Source organism: Sceloporus occidentalis, unplaced genomic scaffold (assembly GCF_023333645.1).
Source record: "Sceloporus occidentalis isolate IW3139 unplaced genomic scaffold, rSceOcc1.0.p SCAF_6, whole genome shotgun sequence".
Classification (NCBI taxonomy): domain Eukaryota; kingdom Metazoa; phylum Chordata; class Lepidosauria; order Squamata; family Phrynosomatidae; genus Sceloporus; species Sceloporus occidentalis.
The window spans coordinates 129,015,683-129,040,490 of NW_028316986.1; the positions used below are offsets into that span (position 1 = coordinate 129,015,683).

Here is a 24,808-nt window from a genome sequence, read left to right on the forward strand (position 1 = left end):
AGTTACAACCTTGACCATTGGGGCAAATAGAAAATCTTCTTTTCAGTGCTTACAATCACTAGTTACAAAAAGGCTGATTTCTGTATAGAAGATTTTCAGAAGGAAATATAGAAATGCTACCTGCCTTATAAAACAGAGGCTATGTGTAACATTTTAAAGAATCCCTAAACACAGATTAGCAGTCAAATAGTTAAAAAAAATCGCTTGTCTCTAACTCTTAAGTATTCAATTATATATATCATTATTTTTACTGAGCTATGGTTTGCTTTTTATTTTTAATAAATAAACATGCCATTGTAAAAATAAAATAAAGTCAAGCAACTTGTCAGAAAATACACTAATTTGGCTTGGTGCAGCCCATAAATGAAAACAGACTAAAGAGAGGCCTGCTGAAGAAGCCTTATTTCATGGCTTGCATTCTAAGTACTACTTTGAAAGCTTCCCTCTCTTGTCATGAACCATTAAATGTAAAAGGGAACAAAATATTTAAAAATCTTTGAGACACTACCAAACAAGTAAATAGTGATTCAATTTGTATAATTTATGATGTATACAATTAATAATTTTTCTCACTGCAAAGTTTGTACATTGATTTTAGCAACTTAGATCGTGGACTTTGTTTTATGACTGAGTAAGACTTCTACTTGATATATTTTGCCTACTTTATGACCTACAGTGAAACAATGAATTATTGTGGAATTATGCATGCCATAATGTAGCACTATCAAAATTTTACACACTGCCATTAAATCAATCATGTTTCAAGTCTAATCAATCATTTCTTCATGTTCCCTTGCAAAGTTATGATCAATAATTTTTCTTCTTTGCAGGAAGTATTTCACCCAAAGACGGATATCATGCTTTTCTGTTCTGTGAATCTATGCATACCAGTTCTTCATGTATTCCAGTGTCATTATTTATTACATTCAAGATTCCTCTAAAATTATGGTGAATTGAGAAACTTTTGAAGAAAGTAAATGTGCATAAATTATTTGTGTGCATGACTGACACATTAATCTTTTTTCCTTTTCTCTTTTTAGGTAATACTCATTATCCTTTTATCATCTGAAAAACAAAAACTGTATTTCTGATCCCCTACAGAAGATTTTTATCAGCACTTCAAGCTTCATAAGTGGGAATCATCTCGGAGGAGTACTGAAGGTGGCAAAATCCACCTTCTGCAAGGCCTTGCCACAACAACATTGCAACAAATCGCAAGTTCCTGTAACTATTACAAAACTGATAGCATCTCATGCATATTTGTTGTTCTGTGGCTTCAAGTCATTTCAAATTTATGGCAACCCTAAGGTTGCACTTTATTGGCAAGTTTTGTTCAGAGGAAGTTTGCCTCTGCCTTCCTCTGAGACTGAGAGAATGTGGCTTGTCAAAGGTCACACAGTGGGTTTCCATGACCAAGTGGGGATCTGAACCCTGGTCTCCAGAGTCATAACCCAACACTCAAACCATTACACCCTGCTGGCGCTCTTCTCCTGCAAATATCACTATGTAATTTCAAACCTAATGTGTTTATGGAGATTATCGCACTGGGTTCTGAGAACGTTCTCATCCCGTGATGAGAACGGAACGCATTTGAGTATACCGCACGTATGTGTTCCAATCGGGTTCTCAGAACGCTTAAATGTGTTCCAAATGTGTTCCAGGAGGGTACAGATACTGGAGATTATCGCACTGCGTTCTGAGACCGTTCTCATCACGTGATGAGAACGGAACGCATTTGAGTATACCGCACGTATGTGTTCCAATCGGGTTCTCAGAACGCTTAAATGTGTTCCAAATGTGTTCCAGGAGGGTACAGATATGAATGTGTTCCCAGAGAGCTGAAACGTGATGAGAACGTTTCAACAGAGGTGTGTGCGATATTCTTATCTGTTCTCAAATCCGTTCTCTCATTCCTCCGTCTCCTGATTGGCTGAAAGAATGACAGGCAGGGAGGGAGGCAGGCAGGCGAGCGACTGCAGTGAGGGAAGGTGTGTGTGTGTGAGGGGGGAAAGAAGGAGGGAGGGAAGGGAGGAAAGTTGGGACAAGTGAGAGAAGAGGAAAGAAGGGAAAGAGAGAGAAAGAGAGAGGGAAACAGGGGGCCAGGGCAGAGAGCAAGAGGGAGAGGGTCTGGCTGCTTCTGCGGGGGCCTCTAGTGTCATGTCCAGTGGGGCTCCTGTGCTGTCACAATGCAGGAGGCAGGGATGCCCAGGACCTTCTCCTCCTTCCCTCCAGGAGGGAACCCACAAAAGCTCCTCTGTTTGGAGCACCACACAAAAGCAAGCAAACAACTCCCAGAATTCCATAGCAAAGAGCCAGACAAGAGTTAAAGCGGGGAGGGAAGCTCACAACCTGAAGGCACACATTACATGCACACATACAGGAGGAAATGGGATGACAGCAGAGGACTCTTCTTTTCTAACCGGTTTAAAGAGCTGCAATGGCTGCAGGGGCTCTCCCCTTGGTCCAGTCCCCTCCCTTTCCCTCCGCTTGAAGGGACCTCCGTGGAGCTCCCTTAAAGCCCAGGCTGCCAAGGAGGGGACTCTGCCCTTGGCCCATCAAGTTACATAAGTTTTATCCTATTTTCTTCAAACATATGCCAGCATATGAAGCCCCAGCGTTTTATAGGGGCTTGCCTTCCTTCCCTCCCAAGAGAATCCTCGGACTCCCTTCGGAGGGAAGACAAGATGGGAGGGGGGGATGCTTGCCTTCCTTTCCTCCCAAGAGAATCTTCGGAGGGAAGACTTCTCAGTGAGGCTGAGAAGCACTCTCCCAGCCAGAGTCCCTAGGCTTACTGAAATCCCCCACCTCCCTTCCCCATAGAAATCAATCCAAAAACTGAGTTTAAAAGGAGCAGAGGCAAGCCCTTTGGGTCTGCATCTGGGAGAGATTTTAAACTCCGTTTTTGGATTGATTTCTATGGGGAAAGAGGGGAGAGGGAAAGATGGCAGGACATCCCCATAGCCAAGCAACCTCTGCCTCCCCAGATGAAGACCCATAGGGCTCTCTGCTCTTTAAGCTCCGTTTTTGGATTGATTTCTATGGGGAAAGAGGGGAGAGGGAGAGATGGCAGGACATCCCCATAGCCAAGCAACCTCTGCCTCCCCAGATGAAGACCCATAGGGCTCTCTGCTCTTTAAGCTCCGTTTTTGGATTGATTTCTATGGGGAAAGAGGGGAGAGGGAGAGATGGCAGGACATCCCCATAGCCAAGCAAGCTCTGCCTCCTCAGATGAAGACCCATAGGGCTCTCTGCTCTTTAAGCTCCGTTTTTGGATTGATTTCTATGGGGAAAGAGGGGAGAGGGAGAGATGGCAGGACATCCCCATAGCCAAGCAAGCTCTGCCTCCTCAGATGAAGACCCATAGGGCTCACTGCTCTTTAAGCTCTGTTTTTGGATTGATTTCTATGGGGAAAGAGGGGAGAGGGAGAGATGGCAAGACATCCCCATAGCCAAGCAACCTCTGCCTCCTCAGATGAAGACCCATAGGGCTCACTGCTCTTTAAGCTCCGTTTTTGGATTGATTTCTATGGGGAAAGAGGGGAGAGGGAGAGATGGCAGGACATCCCCATAGCCAAGCAACCTCTGCCTCCTCAGATGAAGACCCATAAGGGCTCTCTGCTCTTTTTTAACCTCCGTTTTTGGATTGATTCCTATGGGGAAAGAGGGGAGAGGGAGAGATGGCAGGACATCCCCATAGCCAAGCAAGCTCTGCCTCCTCAGATGAAGACCCATAAGGGCTCTCTGCTCTTTTTTAACCTCCGTTTTTGGATTGATTCCTATGGGGAAAGAGGGGAGAGGGAGAGATGGCAGGACATCCCCATAGCCAAGCAACCTCTGCCTCCTCAGATGAAGACCCATAAGGGCTCTCTGCTCTTTTTTAACCTCCGTTTTTGGATTGATTCCTATGGGGAAGGGAGGTGAGGGATTTCAGTAAGCCAAGCCTCCCTTTTTCCTCTTTCCTGGGAGCAGCGCCTCTCCCGAGCCGTCCAACCTCTGAGTGGCGACGTCATCAGAACACAGCCCACAAAACGTAATACAGCAAACCGTTCTGAGAACGGTTTCGCTGTGCGGTAAAATGCAGTTCTGATCACGTTCTGATCACGTTCTAGTTTACTAATGCAGTAATATCTGTTCCAGGAACATTCTCATCACGTGATGATAGGAACGTTCTCAGAACGCAGTGCGATAATCTCCTATATCTGAATAATTTCAAGAACATAACACTTAAGAAGTTCTAGGATACTTACGTAGACCCAAGGCATTCAATTTATTAATTAGCTCTTTTCTGCATACAAGGCATCGATTCATGGTATAGGTGGGGAAGGTTATGATGATGTTACACACACATGCACACACACACACATATAAAAGAGAAATTATGATAGTTCTAATAAAACTGATGTCAACAATATTATGTAATTTAATACAGTCCACTATGCATAACCAAAATGTATTCTCCAAAATCTGTTTTACTGCAATACTTTATAAAAAAAAAAAAGAATGTCAGTGATCAGGATTACACCATTTTCATCTGTATCTGCTAGTTTAGAAGTTGAGTTCTATATTTTAAAAAAATGACTTTTCTTCTGAAGACCTTGAAATATATGTTATTATTTTGTGTGTTTTATAAAAGTAACTTGGACTTCCTGCTAACATGATTAATTTGGAAAATAAAAGGATACCATGGCCTGTAATATTTTTTAAGTGCTCCACTATTTGTGTACTTAGTAAGTTAGTTCCTTTTGTCAGCATTCTTCAGTTGTTTTCTAACAAGTATTGCATATCATTTGCTTAACACCTTAAAATATTTCTAGCATTTATAGATATTTATTCAGCAAATATTATATAAATTGTCTAGTACAAGTGGCACTTTGCCCCCCCCCCCACACCGAGTATTGTACCACAAGCCTTCTAAAAGCTGTCCAAGAAAAATGTGTTTGCTCATGGCAAATTATTGAGAAAACTTATTTGCTACAGAAGATGAAAAGTGTCTACTAGACACTTACTTGATTGGAACTAATTTTCACAGGGTTCAGTGGGACCTACTTTTAAATAAATATGCTGCTTATATCTCCTTTTTTATTGTCAATAAAGTTTTACAATGAACAAAGCGTAACATTTACAGGTTTATTTATATAATTGGGGCTTTTTGCCACAGCCATCTAGTATGCAGTACTGCCTGAATTGTTTGTGTGTGAGAGAGTGTGTAAACAACCTAACTGCTTTGAAGAGTTGAAACTTTTAGAGAATTCTTTAAATTTGTGTCTGAAGTCCTTCTAGGCAATATTTTTTCACATCATTAGAAATAAAACTGTGCAGGTTATTTCCCTGTAAGATCAACAGAACATTTTTATAATGACAGCATAATATCTGGACAATATCACACTACAGTATTATAGCATTATAATTCCACTTTAACTGTTATAGCTTCCTCTTGTGGCATTCTGGGGTTCATGCTGTAGTTTAGTAAGAGCTCTCTGGCTGAGAATTTTGAATGCCCCTCCCTACACTGCAAATCCCAGGATTCCACAGGAGGCAGCCATAGCAGTTCCTAGGGCTAGCCATTAAAAAAACCTATTTGGTCATATAAAGTATATAATTTCACATATTCTACAACCCTTGATCTGAAATTAATTATGGATTATGTCTTAATACAACATCTGTAGTAACACAAATGGATGCACATTACATGAAAAAAACAATTATATAAGATAAAGATTGATGAGTAAAGTGCTTCTTTCTCAATATCACAACTGTAAGCTCCATGCAGTTACTCTAATATATATGCTGATCTGCTTGCCACTTGTTTTCCTGCATGCTAACCTAAGCATCAAAACACTGTACTTTTCAAAATGTTTGCCAATAATTAAGAATATGAAAACATAGCAAGCTTTCATAACCTCATTAACAGCATGTCTTCTTAGAGGTAAGCTTCACTGATTTCAGTGAATCTAACTCTTTAGGACTGCAGCCTACTTATATTTTAAAACAAAATAAACAGAAAGGTACTGTATATAATTGTTGTTGCCATTAAAATTAGCTAAATATAAAATATACAACAACAGCTTAGTTTACTATACTAAGGATCTCTCTATGTGTACATGTCCTCCAAGTCACCTGTCAGCTTATGGTGATCTCATGAATTCTGTGTTTTATAGGGTTTTCTTAGGCAAGAAATACTCAGAGGTGTTTTTTCAGTTTCTTCCTCTGAAATACATCCTATAGCACCTGGGAATTGGTGGTCTCCTATCCAAGTACTAACCAGGACAGACCCTACTTAGTTTCCAGGACCAGACAAGACCTGATGCCTTTAGGTTATTTAGGCATTTTTGTATCATATACCAAATCATACCATTAATTCATCTAGGCAGAGTCCCTATAACAGTAGCAAAACCACATGATGAGTTAATTTGTAGTTCAGAAGTCTTTAAGATTCCAGGAAATGAACCCAGAATTAAAGATGTATGATCTACCTGACAGATTTCATGGGCTAATACAGCCTTCCTCAGCCTGTTCTCTTTCAAGTGCACTGGGTTTCAAATGCATTAGATATAATGGAGTCCCATTATAAGAGTTGCAGTTCAACACACCTGGAGGGTATCAGCATGAGGAAAATGTGACTAATGTATGGATAAGAACATAACTATGCTATGCTATCTGCTATGCTATTAGTTATGCTACCAGATTTCAGTCTTCCAACTCCTTCCACAGCCCCTTTCCTGGACACTATCTTCCCCCAGAGAGAGCTTTTATCAAGGCCTAAATCCAATAGGGAACATTTGATAATGCAATTTCTAATGCTAGCAGAATCAGGAGGAAGATATCTCTTCTCCTCACAATATGCTCTCATATATTTCAAAACCCACTCAAGAGTACTGGGAAATGTCCAGAGTCAGATTTTGTGATGGTGCCAAGAGCTGCAAGTGGAAGATGGGACGAAAATTCTGTTGTACTAGGATTGTAACTTCACCTGGTTGACTGGATTTTATCCAGATTCTACCATATATATGCAGCCCGGGTAGGAACACTGACTGGTCCAGATTCCAAACTTACATTAAAAACAAAACAATGCAAAACCACTGCTATTCAATGACATTAAGATTGATGAGGAATGGGGGAGGCAGGGAAAGAAGTGGTTTCTGGATGATCTCAGAACTTCCTGCTGGATTCTCTGGACCAGGGGTAGGCAACCTGCGGCCCGCGGGCCGGATGCGGCCCGGCAAGGCCTTGGGACCGGCCCCAGCCTGGTCCTGCCGCCGATTGCCGCCGGGGCTTTTGGGGGGCAATTGTCTATAGAAGCCTCAGAAACATGCATTTATATTAACATTTTTTAAAAAATCAGCAAATTTTTTCGCGTGTCCTCCATTTTTTTAAAAAAAGTGTCTTCCATTTGAAAATTTTGTCCTACATTTGTCCTGGTTTATTTATATATTTATTTTTTAAAATTTTTAAATTATTTATTTTTTGGCTTCGGCCCCCCAGTTGTCTGAGGGACAGCAACCCGGCCCCCGGCTCAAAAAGGTTGCCTACCCCTGCTCTGGACTATTATCTGTGTTATTCCACCCCAACACACACACACTCATTCAAGCATGCAAACTGGTCAGTCTTGGTCTCCCTAAAAGAATCCCCTCCATATGCAATTGCTTTCAATTTTTTAAAAAAAACCTTCCTTAAATCTGCTTTAGATAGTCTTTTATTCAGTCCTGTGCATCCCATTTGATTCATTAGGACTTATTCTCAGATAGATTTGGAAACAAACCTTCCTTGGGTTTATTTCAAACTCTACAGTTCTGTAGCTCTGAGTCTATGTGTGTGATATTCTACTTTACACTACCAAACATTTTTTTAAAATAAAAGATTTCTTTCAATTTTTTTAAAATGGCAATTTCTCATCAAGATTTCCCTACTGTCACTATTCCAATAAGACCCTTATTCTTTTAAATCAATTATTTTATCCCTTTCCTGCTCCTGGTCTTTTCTCTTTCCCTCAAAATTTAATATGAAAGCCCTTCTTGTTATCTTATCCCCTTGAGCTAACATAAACTTCCCTTTCTTTTCTTGCTGTTTTACTCTCTTATCTCTTCCCTGCAAGGTTTAACTGATTTTGAGTAATTTTTTTTATTTGGTTCCTCCCTTACTCTGAATTTCCAGGTAGGTTTTAACACTGGTTTCTTATCATGTCTTTCAGTACCAGAAGGTACTGGAGGCATAGTACACCCTGCATGTGAAATACAAGAAGCAGGCATGAAGCATGATAAGGCTAATTATTTTATATAAGAAGGATTATATTTCTTTCCTGTTATAGGTATCACTAGAATATATGTCTAGATTTATAGATATATATCTCCTAAAAGTTTCTGATATTCGTTTTATGCTGTTGGCAGCTCATGGTTAACACAAGGGGGGGGGGGGATCCCATTACTGTGGAGTGAGGCAGTACCACCATCCCTGCTTGGATTATAGACTGCTGGTGATTTACATACAGATACATTAAATTATAGTATTAGCAAACCTAGTTACCCATGCTAGTACTACTGAAAAAGTCCACAGTCCATACAGGAGCAGCCCAGAGTGTTCTGGCCCCAAAGCTGCTCAATGTTCCTCCATTACCTGAAGCAATGGCAGGTAGCTGATCACACACATGTACCACTTTACTGCCTGCTACTGCCACAATGGGCCACTAACTCTGAGGCCAAAAATGAGGCCACAAGCATCAATCACATGGCTGGGCACCTTGTTCTGATCTCAAAGGGAGTTACTTGGGATGGTGGCACATGAAAGCCATTGCTGCTGCCGCTCCAGAAGACTCCAGATCTTCTTGGAAGATCCAGAGCAAAAGGCAATTTAAAAAAAATCATCTGAAGAAAGGGTATACTGTATGTTTGGTGAACAGTCAGTTTGCACCACAACTGGGGATTGGGCCCTGCATCATCTGGACTAGTCATTGTGAGGAATTGGGAGGACATTATATTTGGCCTGTGTAAACATGGCCACAATGGGATGTCCTTCTTCCCTTCTCTTTACAGTCCTTGTAACCCCAATAATATGCTCTGAAGAGTTTACCAGTCATCCAAAGAATACTATACATGCATGGGGGGAGGGTTAACAGCACAGGGGGAGTCACATCCTTTCTAGTTCCACTCCCAGAAGCCATTCCATTAGTGCAATGGTGCAATTTTGCTAGCCTGGGAGCAAAATTGGGGAGCTTACCCATATGGAGTGGAATATCGTACATATATAACACAAGTACAAAAAGTGGATGTACTGACATGTCCCTCTGCTATGTAAGTAGCTTTTGTGTCCAGACAGTAACCCTAATGGAATTGCTCACAAAATCAACTATATGCATATCTTGAGGAAGGGAATAGAACTCTTTAGCTTATAAAGGCAATCATAGTACTGTAGTAAATATAATAAAAAAGAGAAATATACAATGCAAATATTATTTATGTTTCCCATCAAAATTAGTTAGAAAAAATATGTAACAAAAATTTTAATTGCAAGCATGTGTACAAATCATTTATACATAGTTCATAAATACACACTTTCTCTCTTGTACAATGTCTTTTCCTACCTTGTTTTACATTTCTTCCTAACTGTAAACACAAATAATCCCCTGTAGAAAACTAGTGTGACCTTTTATTTTATTGCAATTAATGTAGACTTACAGAGGAACAGCTAAACTTCAATTTGAGATTTAAAGAGCCACAACAACTTTGAATTTGGATGCTTTGATAGAGCCCGTGGAGTATGACTAAATAAGCTTAATAAAAATTAATTCCCTTGGAAGAAAGAATTCTTCTCTGAATAAATTACTTTCTGTATATTGAAATGTTAAACAGATCATTCTAGTACAAATTAAAACTGAAAACTGAGCACTGCAATGCTGATATTTCTAGATGATAATATTAAAAATAACTTGGGAGAATAAAAAGTAATTCAAAAGCTCAATACAAAAGAAATAGAAAAGAATACTTTTTTTATAGATCACTGTGCTGTCATTCAATATGTGCAATTGCCAAGGAATTCATTGGCAATTCTGTGAGCATGTCATAAAACAGTGTATCTGAACTGAGAAAGGAACAAAACAGTCATTTTCTTGTTTAGTCTTTGCAGCATTTTGAACCAGTTTCAGATTTCTCCAACCTAACCAAAATGATGCAAGTTCAAATACACTATGACTAATATGATTAGTACAGAAACTATTAGCATTCTAAGGCATGCCCAGAAGAAACCTAGATTCTGAGATATTCACCAGAGGCCTTTGTTTCAGTCCCACCTTCTTTTATCTGATGTGGATACAAGACAAGGCCTTCTCAGTGGCTTCCAGTTTCTGGAAGGAGGCCATAAAGGCCTCCTTCTTGCTGTCCTTCTGTTAGCAAGCAATTTTGTTTGTTTTTTTAATCCAATGCACTTTTAAAAACTGATAGTTTTTGGAGAATGAACTTTTGAAAGGATATTATTATTGTTGTTGTGTGCCTTCAAGTAATTTCTGACTTATGACAAACCTATCAAAAGGTTTTCTTGGTCATTTCTTTTACTGTAGTTCCTAAACTGCTGTTTATTATTTTTAATTGTTATGCTTTACATTGTCCTTAATGTAATTGACAATTTAATTACCTTTTAGACTGTCAACCTTTTGCAGGTTTTATATGTATTGTATTTGTTTTATATTAAGAAGCAAGTACATTTCTACACAGCTTATCAGTGCACTTAAGCACTCCCTAAGAGGTTTTCAATGTGTAAGCTAATTGCCCCCAACAAGCTTTAGCAACCTACAGAAGGATGCAAGGCTGAGTCGACCCTGGAGACCTGCCTGGGATTGAATTCACAACCTTGTGGCTGTGAGAGGCTGCAGTACCAGCATTTAACCACTGTGCTACAGTGGTTTTACTTAATAAGTTGTTGTGAGTCACATTTTGGAGGGAAAGGTAGGATATAACATTCAGAAGAAGAGGAAGAAGAAGACACATGAAGACTAAGTAATCTTGGTGGACATTGACGGTAACACTGCATATACTCATGTATAAGTCTAGAAATTTTAGTAAAAAAAAAAGATCCAAAAAAACTTGAGTCAACTTATCCACAGATCAATATAAGTAAAGCCCTACATGGCTTGGATCCAGAATACTTAAGGGGATGCCTTCTTCCGTACTGTCCGTCCTTCACATTGAGGTCCTCAAGTAAGAATTTACTTCAGCCAAAAAAAAGGTAGGCTAACATCTGTCACCCAAAGGACCTTCTCTACTGCTGCACCGAAGTTATGGAACGACCTGCCGGAAGAGATCCACCATATCTCCACTCTTACAGATTTCAAAAAGGCTCTTAAGACAGATCTCTTCCGGCAAGCCTTCCCAGCCTAGCTAACTCTAGCTTCCTCCCTTGTGTATGTTTATGAATTATGAATATCAATTTTCTGATGTATGTCTCTCCACCTACCAAATTGTTTTTAATTTTAACCTAATGCTGTATTGCATTTTATTGTTTTTAAACTCTGATTGTTTAATTCTAGTTTTAATATTAGGGAGTGGGTTGGGAAGAGACCATTCAGTATTTTATTGTAATGTATTTTTACTGTTGTAACCCGTCTGGATTCCTAGTTATTGGGCGACCTATAAATAAATTATTTATTATTTATTATTATTATAAGTACTGTACTGAAATTCTTATTTAAAAAGCAACTATCCCCTGGTGAAAGTCAAGACTGTAATCTTTTTGGAAGCAGTGAACCCCTCTGCTCTCTCATCTAGTCGGGTTTTTAGGGTGAACACAAACAGTTATGCCTGCTGGAATTTTGTAAGTTCTTTGACATAATCTTCCTTTGCTTTGTCCTTTACATCCTTTGTTATGTGCCCCTAAATTTCACCCTCGACTTATCAACAGGTTATATCAAAATCCATAATTTTGGCTGCAAAACCTGCTCTTGACTTATACATGAGTATATATGGTATTCTCCTGCCCTTAATAACAGTCAGACTAGACTAAAAACAAGTTATATTTTTGTTGCTGTTATTTGGCAGTCAAACCATACTTGTGGAATTTGCCCCCTGCTAATGTGTGTCACATCCTGCTTTTGCAAGTTTTCAAAGAACTACATAGAAACAGGATGAATTACTTTCTGCTAAAGGGTGATTGTTATTGTCTTATCTGTAATGAAAGCTTTTAGGTCCATGATTCAATGCAAATTTTCAATGTGTGGCAGAACAGAGTACACTGTTGTTACTAAATCTGATAACTCACAATTGATAATAATAAAATTTTAAATATTTATAACTTGCATTTCTGGCAGCATGTGCATAAATATCTGCAGTACTTCTCTACATACTGCTTCCTCCATTTCAACAATTCATCTGCAGTATTCACTGTTCATTCTCTATTTTTTGTTTTCAGTGCAATCAGATACAACAATCATGATTAAACTTACTATATATATACATCACCTGTACTTTGATGGAAGTAAGGCTCACTGATATTGTAAACATTCTATCAGTGGAACAAAATGGACATTAGTAGGCAACTACAGGAACTCTAAGTTTTCCCAATGCCTCTTTTAATATTAGACACAACTATGAAGGGAAACACAGGGTGGTACCCAATAGATCCCTCCTGCCAATGCAATGGCTTCTGCCAATGGACAAGGCAGAGAGTGATTTCCCATTCTACCTGCATCAACTTATGCATTCTCAAAATCTGCTCCAAAAAGCTGGTGGCCATCTGGAACAGATAGGGAAACACAGAGGAATCTCTGGCAGAGGGTAGTCCAGTTATATGAGCAAATCAATTTGTACATCATTTGTTTTCACCCAGGTATAGCCCATATGCCAATATCAAACACTGACTATCAGTTCTGAGCCTTGCTGGAAATGCTATTTTTAATTTGAAGAGAAATGATAGACTATTTGGCTCAACACGGTCAAAAAACTATCAAATTAAATTCTATCTGAGCAAAGCAGTAAGCCTCTATTCATTGCAATTATCCCATTAGAAAATAACAATTGATTCTTTTTTTAATGATTTACATAGGAGAGGCCATGTTAGGTGTGGAAAGATGTATACAATAACTTCAGTGGCCAACAGGGAACAATCGCCATGTTCTTGTCACACATACTATCTTCTCTTCTGGACTGAGCTCAAGAGAAAACAATTCTGCTAGGCTGAAGCAGTAGCTTGCTGTTCACAATCTGTTTGGTCTAGTGCTGTGATATCATGAATAATCTCTGTTCTATGATTTTAAAAAAGTTTTTTTGTAAAAGCAACAAATTAATGTTCAACTCAATTAAGCCTACAATATCAAATTAAAGGAAAAAAGAAGTAGCACTATCCACCTGAAGCATGGGAGAAGAAATACTGAACTCTAAAGAGACATTTGATTCAAAAGTCGACACCTTTGATGCTTGTGATGTGCTGGGAACAAGTAACCACGCTTACCACATGGAGAAAAAGGCAAATCCACTCATGTTTGGGTTATATCCAGTAATATCCCTCTACTGATGGCAGTTTCTTTGATCCAATATAAGCTTCTATCACAAAGATAAGGAGAGAAGTGATTTCCATTCTTTCTTCCCACATGTCACTTCCCACACAGTTTAGAAGGGCTACAGTATCCCAACAGAATAGAGCAGACTGGGGGGAGCATAATGAGTGGGGCTGTAGCAGCAGGGGGATTGGCAATGATGTCCTTCTTTCCCATCCACCATTTGAAACTTCTCTGAAACAGAACCTTTGAAGAGTAGAATAGCACTGGATACCTTTTTATTTACATTTTCTATAAAGCCTTCAAAAATAGTCCTGGGCCACTTAAAATGATCTAGACGTTCTCTTATTATTTCTGCAGTTACTGTTTCATATGTGAGTATCACCTACTGCCAAACCCCTTGCATCAGGGCAACCCGGCTTTAACTGGTCAAAAATTATGCTCGTACTAGGACTGTGAGCATACATTGTCATGCACAAGCCATTGTGCCCTGCCAGATTTATGGTGAAATAAACTTTTGTGAACTGAACCATACTTCACCTGATGTACTTGGTCTTCTCTGTAAAACTCAAATCCTAAAGAAGATTAGATTATTTTTCCTTCCTTCCTTCCTTCCTTCCTTCCTTCTTTCTTTCTTTTACTTGTATATTTTTCTAATTTATTTCTGTTGTACAATGAAGTGTCCTAATCCTTAGAAACACTTCTAGTGAGATTCCTTCCCAAATTCATATTTGGCTAAGATCAAGTGTAAAATATACTCAGTTCTTTCATCACTCTATGATCCTGCTCAGAGAAAATAGATTCAAGATCAGTTAATAGGGGACTAGTCACCCAGTGAGTTAATATGTGGCAGACTGTTATAATTCTACAGTTAATACATGGCACATGTAAGGATTTTTTTCCCTTTGAATAGTTGATTCTGCTTTGAATGGTAGAATCTCTGATCCACAGATCTTCTAGGGGTGTATTCCATTTGAAAACAGTTGAAATCCCACCAATCAAGGGTAGGTGACAAGGCAGTCAAGGCATAACAAAAGATCATTTCCCATGCTGCTTTTGGGCCAAGTGCAGGAGGGTTTATCCCCCAAAACGGTCGGCCAAGGTGCCTCCCCTTCTACGTTCATGAGCTACTCATGGTTCCCATCCTTTGCTTTCATCACTAGGAAACAGCAGTATGTATGTGTGTGTGAAGTGTGCTAAAGACAACAAAATAACTTTGCTGAGTGAACAACTGCCCCAGATAGGATGCAGGTTGCTACTGCCATCAGGGATGACCTCAATTCATCATTCGTATACTTGCAAAGTACTGACTGATCTACTTTATCACCATTTTTCGCCATCAGCAATTACATCTAGCAGCCAGGGATACTGCCAATTAGATGACTGATTGGGGAAAAGTCAGGAAAATAGAATGCAGCATCCCATGTTTCATTTTAAAATAGATAAACTGTGCCTTGACCCATAAGCTAACTCATTTCATTTGCATCATTTGAATTTTCAATGTAGAGTCAGCGTATGGACCCATATAAGTAGCATCTGCTTTTGCATATATTTCTACATTTGGGGTGGGATATACACACAAATTTCTATGTGTGTATCTACTGTTCATCTTGATACGGATATAATTTTATAAAGGCTGAATCTTAACCTTCCTCAGTTTCAACTGAAACATTTTCCAAGTGGTTATTGTTTCACTATGATTTCATTGTTACTTCTTATTAGGGTAAGTGCAGAAATGCTCAGTGAAAGAACAGTCCATAAATAAAATTAATCATCAGGAAATATATAACAGGAGCCCACAAACCTTGAATAAAAATAAAAATAGTTACTGGTTTGTTTCATAAGTATTTACGTAAATGCCACCTGGAAAATGTGTGGTACTTTAGTACTTTATTAAACTTCACAGTTCCACACAGACTTATAGGAGGTTTTGCCCAAGTGAAAAAAAAAATCCTTGGATTTAGCTTAACCTTCTTATGTAAAAATCTGTCAGGAACTATGAAACCGTTCTGGCCTCAGAATAATGTGTCTGGATCAAGCCCAGCTTTTGTAAACATATTACTTAAAGGAAAAACATCATACAGAGAAACACTTATATGCTATCTGCCTTGAAATATGATAATATAAATTAAAAATGACCAAAAAGAAATCTCATGTCAGTTTTGTCATGAGCATCCATAAATATGTAGTGGTTAGAGTGTTGAACTGGAGTTTGAGAAATCCAGGGTCCACTGAGACATGAAACCGGCTGGGTGACTAGTGACCCATCTCCTTTTCTCAGAGGCTTACCTCAGAGAGATGTTGGAAGATTCAGGTGGGAAGAAACATCATATACACTGCACTGACCTCATTAAAGGGAAGGCAGGGTATACTTGCAGCTAACACTTGAGTAAACAAATAAATCCATCTTTAGGAATGCAATGTTAATGCACCAGAGGTGTAAATTAGCTGAGTTAGAACTCAGTTTGGTGACTCAACATCCATAGCTTATTTGAGAGCCAAGCAAACCTAAGGCATCTACCTTTATAATTGTTTGTGGCTCTGCAGCAGGCTTTTTTTTTTAAAGAGAATCTTACATTAATAAATGAAATGAATGATTAAATTGCTTTCCATTATGCTAGTAGTAAATTAACCTTATTTTGTATGGAGCTACCCATTAAGTTCAAATAAGACTGCTCAGCTTTTTACACAGAATGAGATGTGCTCTACTTCTCACCTACTGCTGCCTTACCTGAGGCTTAAAAATAAATTATCCCACCATTTATCCCAGAGAACATTTACCTCACTATTTATACTCAATGGCTTCAAAGAATCAAACAATAAAAAAGCTATCAGGTTGAGGGCATTTGTATGAGGGAGGAACCAACAGTGAACCACGGAAAAGCAAAAGGGAAGAAGAACTTGTGAGCCAGTTTGCTTATTGTATAGTATAATGCAATATATATTTGACTTAATTCTAAAAATAAATAAATACATGATTGATACAATATTGAAAGTAAAATAGTATTTTCATGTGTTGTTGAACATACAACTTTTAAATGTCAGACAGTTCCATTCCGTTACTATCACTGGACAGTTCAACTTAGATATACTAACTGAAGATGCAAGTATTACTTTGCAAATAATACAGTTTGTGAATATTCAGTTTTCTTCATTTGGATTACTTTACCAGAGACGCAGATAGGTATCTTAATTTGAACAACAAAAACTGTTGTGCTTTATGTGAAAAAGGTACTCATTTTCTATATATATATATATATATATATATATGGAGAGTCAACTGAAATGTGTTGAAACCAGATAGCAATTAAAATACAAAACTTATTTTATTTTTGTCATAAGAAACAATTCATGAGAAACAGGATAGTAATTGTAACTTTGGATAATGGTGGTATAGCTATCAACATGTTTTAAACTGACAGCTAACATAAAAGGAGACATAAAGAGCCTCCTTTGATTCCCTGCTGTGTACTCATCATGCTGTGAATGTTTTTAGGCACACCGACTATCACAAAACCCCTGAAGAACATAATAGGTCTTAAAACATCAGATCAAATGTGTACTAAGGATATCTTAGCATTGTTTTCCACTGGCTGTGAAGGCTGAACTATCACAACCAGAATAACATGTTTGCCTGTGTGATTTCAAACTTGCAGCTTTCAAATTCATGTTTTATACATATACTAGACAGTCAGAAATTGAGTGTGATAGCCAATTAATTCTTCCTGCTGACAAAACAGCTTCTGTCAGTGAAATAAGGAGGAATGTTATTTCCTTCCTGAGCTCTCACTACCCACAAGCCTTCAAAATCTACTTTGGAAGTTTTGGAGAACTACTGGAGCAGATTTTGAGGATATCCAAGTAATTGCAGTGGAGAGGCGAAAAGGAGAAACTCCCATTTCACAGGTGGAAGTCTACTCATGAGACACTAGAGTTTGTTCCCTCTGAGGAGTATGTGGTGGTGGGGGGGGGGGGGAGAAGAACATACTGCCTCAAAACCATTATAGTATACCTGACATTATGTCAATGGTATTACATCTAAACAGAAATTTGGTTAATTTTTCTATTCTATACTTCTTAAACTTGGAAAACTTTAAGGAAAAATATGTAGAACTGGACACTGTTTTCAATAAAAGTAGGATTTCATAAAATACATTCAGTTTCAAGTTACAAACATACATGTTTCAAGGTTCTAACGCCATATAAAAGGATGCCTACCTCCTACAGTGAGACTGAAATAGTATTTCATGTTCTGGAAATTTATATGGAAGCTTTTGTTTTTATGTTAATATAATATTCAGCTTGCTAATGTCATAAAATAGTATTAATGACAAATAGCAGTCAGCACAAATAAAATATAATTGAAAGTCAAAGTAAAAAATATTTTTCTATATGCCAGGATGTTCACATTTTAAAACACAGCAGTCAATTCCAGATTTCCTTATTCATCTACATTCTTCTGGCACATTACCACAAACACTGAATCACAATTCCCTCCTACTTTTTTTTTTAAAAAAAGTAGAAGCATGTATTTAGGAAACAAAATGATCACTCATACATGTCTTTATTTTCTAGATATCCTGTGGCTTAACTACAGTGGATGTTGAGAGAAGCAAGGACCACAAGAGGAATGACTTCTCTTTTGCAATTAAAATTTAATTGCTCCCCAAACACAGCAACAGAGAGCTGACACTATAAATGCTCTTGCTGCATGCCTTCTGCATTTGATGAATGACTTCCCCATTTAAAGCTCTTTGGGGACAATAAACCTCAGTTTGCCAGTATGGGTTATGTACCTGTCAGCCTAACCCAGAAAAACTTTCCAAACATGCAGGTTTAACTTAAGGATTAGCCCACAAAAACCTGGATTTGTGGTAACTCTCTTTTAACCTCAAATTAGACACTAAAAAAATAAAATAAAAAAATCTGACCAGCCTCTTACCAATCCCAAGCCTATTTTAACGTGTCCATTGCAAACACAATCAGTCAGTTGTCTGTAAATCCACCCACCTACTTCCAGTTGTGTTAAAGAGAAAAGTAGCCTTCCAGCTGCTGCTTTTCTATTATTTTTAATGGAAGGCTAGGTGGATGGAGGGAAGACTCTAGTTTTCCTGTTGTCATCAGGAAAGGGTTAAGGCCTGAAACTGTTCCCAGAAACAATTACAGCCTTCAAATGCTAATAGGTTCCCATGTCTCTCAGACACTTTCTGCAGTTTAATTGTCCTACTACAGCTTCAAGCATCACCATTGAAGGTGGGAGTGGGGGTGGGGGGTGTTTCTTATTTTAAGGGACATTAATTAGCTTTAAATGATGCTGAATACAGTCCCTGTCATTACAAGGGCTTCCATGGATCTTTACAAGAAACAAGCATTTGAGTAGTTTAAAATCACTTTGCAGTCTTCATCTCAGCTATAGACTATGTATGGACAAATTACTGACCTGGTATAAATCAAGACAAGTCTTGCTCCCTTACTACCTCACTTTGTGCAACTTTTCCATCCAAACCTCCCTCTCCCACTCCCCTCAAAGAGACTACCAACTTTCATCTTCCTTTAGCCTGAATGTAGCTGAGCTACCCCCAACCCCCATTAAGAGTATCTTTGGCAGCTCAGCAGTTTGAGTAGCTTCAGCTTTTCTTCTCCCACACCACTCAGCCTTGGCTGCCCTTAAAGAAAATCCTCCCAGAACAACGTGTCAATTTTGCATTCCTTTACAAAGGCAACTTCTATTAGGGAGACCAGGAGCTTGGCTCTGCCTCCCCATAGACAGAGAGCTTTGTGACCATGTAGAAACAAGAGAGAGAGAAAACATTTCCTGCATTAAAATGCTACTTCTTCCGCACAGAGGACTATGCTTGAATAGGGAGAAAAATTCTGTCTCCCCAATCTCTAGCACATACGAAAACAAATAAATGCACACATCCACATACTACTTTCAAGCATCCAGCACATAAAAGAAGAGTCAATCTTCTCCTTTCGTGGATGTTGACCACAGTGGGGAGTATAAACCCATCTACATCATTTTAACTTCTGCATCAGTATTTTCTCTACTGACATCTCTGCACAGCAACATTTCTGCATTTAAGTATCCCTGTTCTATAGACCTAACAGTTCACTCTGTATAGCTTTCAGATCCTGATATTTCTTTTTCCATGATTTTACATTTGCATTCTCTTTCTCTTTCCATCTGTCCAAAGTAAAAAGGCAACCAAAGGGAGAGAAACAACTGAATAAATCTTTAACATGAGATTAGATGCATGGCACTGAGACGAGTCTTGAAAAAAGTTTCAGTTTAGCTACTTCTTTCTTTAAAAAAAAGAAAAAAAGTGGTGACTAGTGCTATTAAAACATAATCATCATATCATCGTATTTCATTTTGAGGCTATAATCTCTTTAGGAACTTTTCCTGCCTGGGGTTTCAAAAAAAAGAAAAAGAAGAAAAGGGCACAACTGGTTTCCTCGTGGGTCTCTCTACAGAAGAGAACATGCTAAAATTTGTCAATCTGTGTACATCCTAAAGTCTGACCTACAGTTACCATATGTCCCTACTTGCAAATCATCACCATACTGGATGCTCCCTTTTTTCAGCATACCTCAAAAAAGATCCCACATGATGCTGTATTTTTAAACTTTTTTCTTTCTTTCTGGCAATGGTAATTTAATGCCAAAGGTTGACACTAACATTTCAGTAACAACTAGAACGTAGTCAAGGTTGTCCACCTATCCAGCCTCTAGTGTCTTGGCCAAACTGGACCTTGGGAACTTTGTTTGCATTACCCACATGCCTTTGGAAACGTCTTCCTTGCAAAGCCAAAACAACAGGTTCTTGGGTGAATAAGGATAATGTAGCTGGGTGGTTGCAGTAAGAACAAGAGAGATAATAACTTGGCTCCCAACTTGGAAGCATTATTTTAAGTAGGTCTGAGAACAAAGGATAACTCCTCAGAAAATATGAGGAAACCCTTTAATGGGTTTTTAAAAAATAAATAATAAAAAAACACTTTGTTATCAGATTAAATAAGAAAAAATTAAATTTTCCCTCTTGGAAGGAATCCAGAGGATGAGTGTCCACAGACCTTCAGAAATCCTTTCATGCAGGCAACTGGTGTGGAGTGCAATTTAGACAGACTCATAGATCAGAGAAATCAAGAGCAAGAAATTACTGTAGGGCAGCTGAACCCTCCTGGCGTGCACCTACCTTCTTTTGGTGGCCGCTTGGCTTCCCTTGTTAGATTGCAGACCTGGGTGGTTTGCAGCTCCTGGGTGAGACAGCCTTCTGTCTGCTCGTTGAGTGGCAGTACCACATTATTGAGCAACACCAAGGAATGGTCATCTCCCCCCCATTCTCCCAAGTGCTGAGGGCAGGTGCATTTTGTATACATGATCCCACAGGACTCAGTTCTCCCATTTTCAGATTTCAAGCAGCTCTCCAACCAAGTGCATAATACACGGCAACCAAACTGGCTTGGGCTCACCTTGTTTAAGACCAAAAATTCAAAGAAAGATTTCTGATCATCTTCCTTTTTGTATAATCCTATGAAATCGAAGGGGTATACCCGACGTATCTGAACAAAATTCTTATCGTATTGCAGGAATACAAAAGCGTTCTTAGAATCACACAGCTGCATTATAGAATGGTTATTCTTTAAGAGATCCTTAATTTTTTCATGGGAAAAATGATCAAACTGATAAGCCAGCAGGGAAAAGTTAGAGCAGCTGAAGTCCTTTTTGGAAAATTTCAGGTAAATGCTATATTTGGTTGGATCTGGGTTTTCCAGCGTCCAAGTGCAGTTTGTAAAGTTTTTGGGAAACATTTCGCTTACAGAATATGATCCATAAATGACCCCCTTCACCAGCGTCGAACACCAGAAGTCTTGGGCAGCATTAAATCCAAACATAACCAGTAGATAGGTGGAAAATATATAAATCAGCAAATTACGAACAGCCTTCATCCTATGTCATTTGGCCTGCAGGAAAGGGAAGGAAATGTTTTTTTTAAAAAAAGGTTGAATGCTTTGTGCAATGTAAATCAAATTTCTCCCCAAACTACATGTGGATGTTTCCAAAATTCCAGTTAGAATGTGTGTAACCCTCCCCCCTCCATACACCAAAAGGTCAGTTTTCTTGCAAAACACAAAACCAAAAAAATCCACCTTGTAACAGAAGGAAGTATCAGATGCTGTGTGAAGAGTGCCACCATGTGGCCAGCGTAGCTATCAAATTCCCTAGATCCAATTTTTTAAAAATAACATTTGTTACATTATTAATTGGAATGCTTCCTCTCATATAAAACATACCAGCTTGGCAAGGCCTGACTCTTTTAGCCCTAACTTCAGTTCCAGTGTCCTTTCCCTAATAGATCACAAAAAGACTATCAATTTATTTTTAAGCTATGAAGTCTTTTGATATAGCTATTTCACACACAAAGAGAGAAAAGCTGGGAACAGCTGTTATGCAATAACATCCCTCTTGGGATTTTAGCAATAAATCTGATGAATTATACCATTTTCCCCCAAAAAAATATGTACAAAGTATTTGCTACAGATGGGGCACTGTCTCCCATATGGCTATGTGCCATTGCAGTAGCAACCTGTTTATATTAAGATGTCATTTACAAAGAAACTGGAAGGTGGCATATCAAGATTCAGCAATGGACATATGTGTTGAAAGTATTATTTTCAGGAGAAAAATAACTAGATGGGCAGATTTCCCCCCTCGCCCCTGTTTATGAGTAAATCGAGGCTTAGAATCCAGAGTATTAACATTTCTGCGTAAACTGCCCACTTGGGGTACATGAAATAGATATTTAAAGCACATGAAAATAAATTAGACTAGGGAACGTTTTATGCTATAACTTCCTTTTGAAAGAGACCATGATTTGGTCTCTTCGTTGTCATTTTCCCTCGGCTATATCCAATGATGGTGTTTGTGGCTGGGTTTCTGTGTCGGTTGATCACGTCTCCCTACCTCAGGATACAGCAGTTATACCTTTCTAACTACAACCTTTGCTTATTATTCTCTAATACAGATGCAACTAAAGAAAGTTAATCTTGGGAATATTTATCTAGTGAATACTTATATGTCTTTAATATCTGTGTGAGGATACGCAGAAAGAGATATCTTCAGCCATGGTGTGTGTGAAGTTCTTCAGTCCTTAGTAACCGTTTTAGCCTCGAGTAGTCTTTACTTCATTTATAAATGTTAGTTGATAACAATGGTGCTAAGGATACCAGGTCCATATTTTCAAACTATTTAGTTGGCACTGGCAGCCTTTTCCATCCCTCCCCTCCCAGAAACATAAAGAGCTACAGAGATTTTGACCCAAGGCTTTTTGCCTGACTCCCTAGCTTTCTCAGCTCCACTTTGAATGACATCTCCCACCCCCAATTGCGTAATGCTGAACAAATCAGAGGATTCACTTGTTTCAAAGATATTTTGTGCAGATTAGGAACCGTAGCTCCAAACGCTGACCTGAGTAAAGCAATACTGATCCTTGACTCTCTCTAAATCTGCAGTTTTAAAAAGGCTGGAGAGGGATGGAAGGTAGAGAGTTGTGGAAGCTTCCTGGGAATTACCCAAGCTATTTATTTGTTGGTTGGTCGGTCTGTTTCTCCCTGCTGCTAATCCTAAACCACAACAAATGGCTTCTGGGCTGAACTAGGCTGATAGGCCCTTTCATACCCTGAGAAGTGAGGAACTTGCTTGAGGGTAAACCTTGCAAATGCTCACCTACTCTTGACCAATGTTGCTGGAGTACTTTGCAGGCATTGCAGCCCAGTGCAGTATTATTTGGGAGGGTCTCCGGCATTCATGTAGCAGGAAAGCACTCAATTACAAAATCCATCAATGAGAAGGGAAGTGGTCTCAGAATCTGTATTCCCTTTCTTTTTAAAGATGGCAACCACAGCTGGAGGGACTGTGGGGAGAGGGATGGGGGGAGGACAGAGACAAGCCAAGAAGAAGAGTTGTTTTTAAAAGATACCAAACTGCAGCACCAAGGCTGCCTTCCATTGAGAGAGAGGCTCGGCCAAAAAGCACAGCATTTGGGTTTGTTTGGTTGGTGGGTTTTTTTTTTTTGGGGGGGGGGGGGAAATGTGGCAATCCTCAGCCAACCCCATTAGGGCAACATTTTAGACACAGTGGAAAAGGCAAAAGAAAGAGGAGAGTGTTTTGGGTAGCGATGCAGCAAATGCCAGTGGAGGAGGAGAAGTTCCCAGCCATGTCAGAAGCAAGGCAAGGGAGCCAGTTTTGAGGGAAGGACTTCGATGGGGGGGGGGGGGGTTGAAATGAAGCCCCAAAATCCAAGGGCACACACTGGTGGAGGAGGGGGAATAAATCTTTTCCCACCCCAAAAAGCATCCCCCTCCTCTTGAGCTTTATCTCTCTCTCTCTCTCTTATGTGACACTGTGGTTTCCTCGAACCTAGACGGCGCCATCACTCCACCGATGGGCTCCTCAACCGAGGAGGACTCCCATTAGACTTCCCCTTCAACTTAAAGAGTATTAACCTTAGGATCCCCAGCACCACCACCACTTCCCTCCTCTCCCTCCCCTCCTCACAAAATGACCCCAGAGCTCCCAAGGGAAAGGAAGGAAAGACAGACAGACAGACAGACAGAGAAGACAGGGGAATCTTGGAGGGCCCTGGCCAGCCCATTTCCTTGCCCAGATTTGGGCAACTTTGGAGTCACAGAGAGGGTGGTGAAGGGATGCTGCTGCTGCTGCTGTGGGGCTTGTCTCATGTCTCCTTCTTCTCCCTCCTTGCCCTTCTCTCTCTCCTCCCTCCAGCCTGGCTTCCCATGCCCAGCACTGGGGCTGAATCCCCTCCCGAGCCTTACCTTCCACTCCGAAAGCAGGCAGGCTATGTCTCTCTTAAGAAGATCCTAGTAGCATCACAGGCACACGTCCCAAAACCAAAACCAGGCGCCCAGAGATGCCCCTTCTGGCCACAGCGCCACTGATGCCCATTTTCCCCTTTCTTCTTCTTCTTCTTCTTCCCCAGCTCGCATTCAGAATTCAGGCAGAAGAGGACGGCTGCGGGGATGTTTCTTCTTGAAAAAGAAAGAAATTGGACCGCAGGGAAAGGGGGAAAAGAAAGGGGGGGGGGGTTGGAGAGGGAAGCTCAGCCCAAGGGAAAAAAGGGTTGCTTAGAGATCCATCAAAATCCAAGCTAGGGAAAAAAGAAGAGGGGGAGAGGAAAGAGGGATAATCCGAGAGGGGGGGGGGGAATAGGATAGGAAAAGAAAAGGGACCTGGGGGGGGGGGGGGAGAGCCGAGGGTTCCTGGTTTTGTTGGACTTGGAAAATAATGCTGGCAACGATGATAATCACAAAG

General features: G+C 39.6%; 1 protein-coding gene across 4 annotated transcripts in view; it reads right to left on the bottom strand.

Moving 5' to 3' along the window:
* Positions 1-24,459, bottom strand: part of LOC149311395 (adhesion G protein-coupled receptor B3) — a 640,955-nt gene extending 616,496 nt beyond the window's left edge. For 3 of the 4 annotated variants that reach the window (XM_089530992.1, XM_089530991.1, XM_089530988.1), the window contains exons 1-2: positions 24,313-24,459; positions 20,673-21,441 (exon numbers count right to left, since the gene is read on the bottom strand). In XM_089530992.1, coding sequence (XP_089387118.1) covers positions 20,673-21,426 — 754 coding nt within the window. In that variant the 5' untranslated portion in view covers positions 21,427-21,441; positions 24,313-24,459. Of the gene's footprint in view, positions 1-20,672; positions 21,442-23,203; positions 23,691-24,312 lie in introns of those variants that run through there. The other variant, XM_089530989.1, reaches the window with a different exon arrangement.
* Between the last annotated feature and the right edge of the window lie 349 nt (positions 24,460-24,808).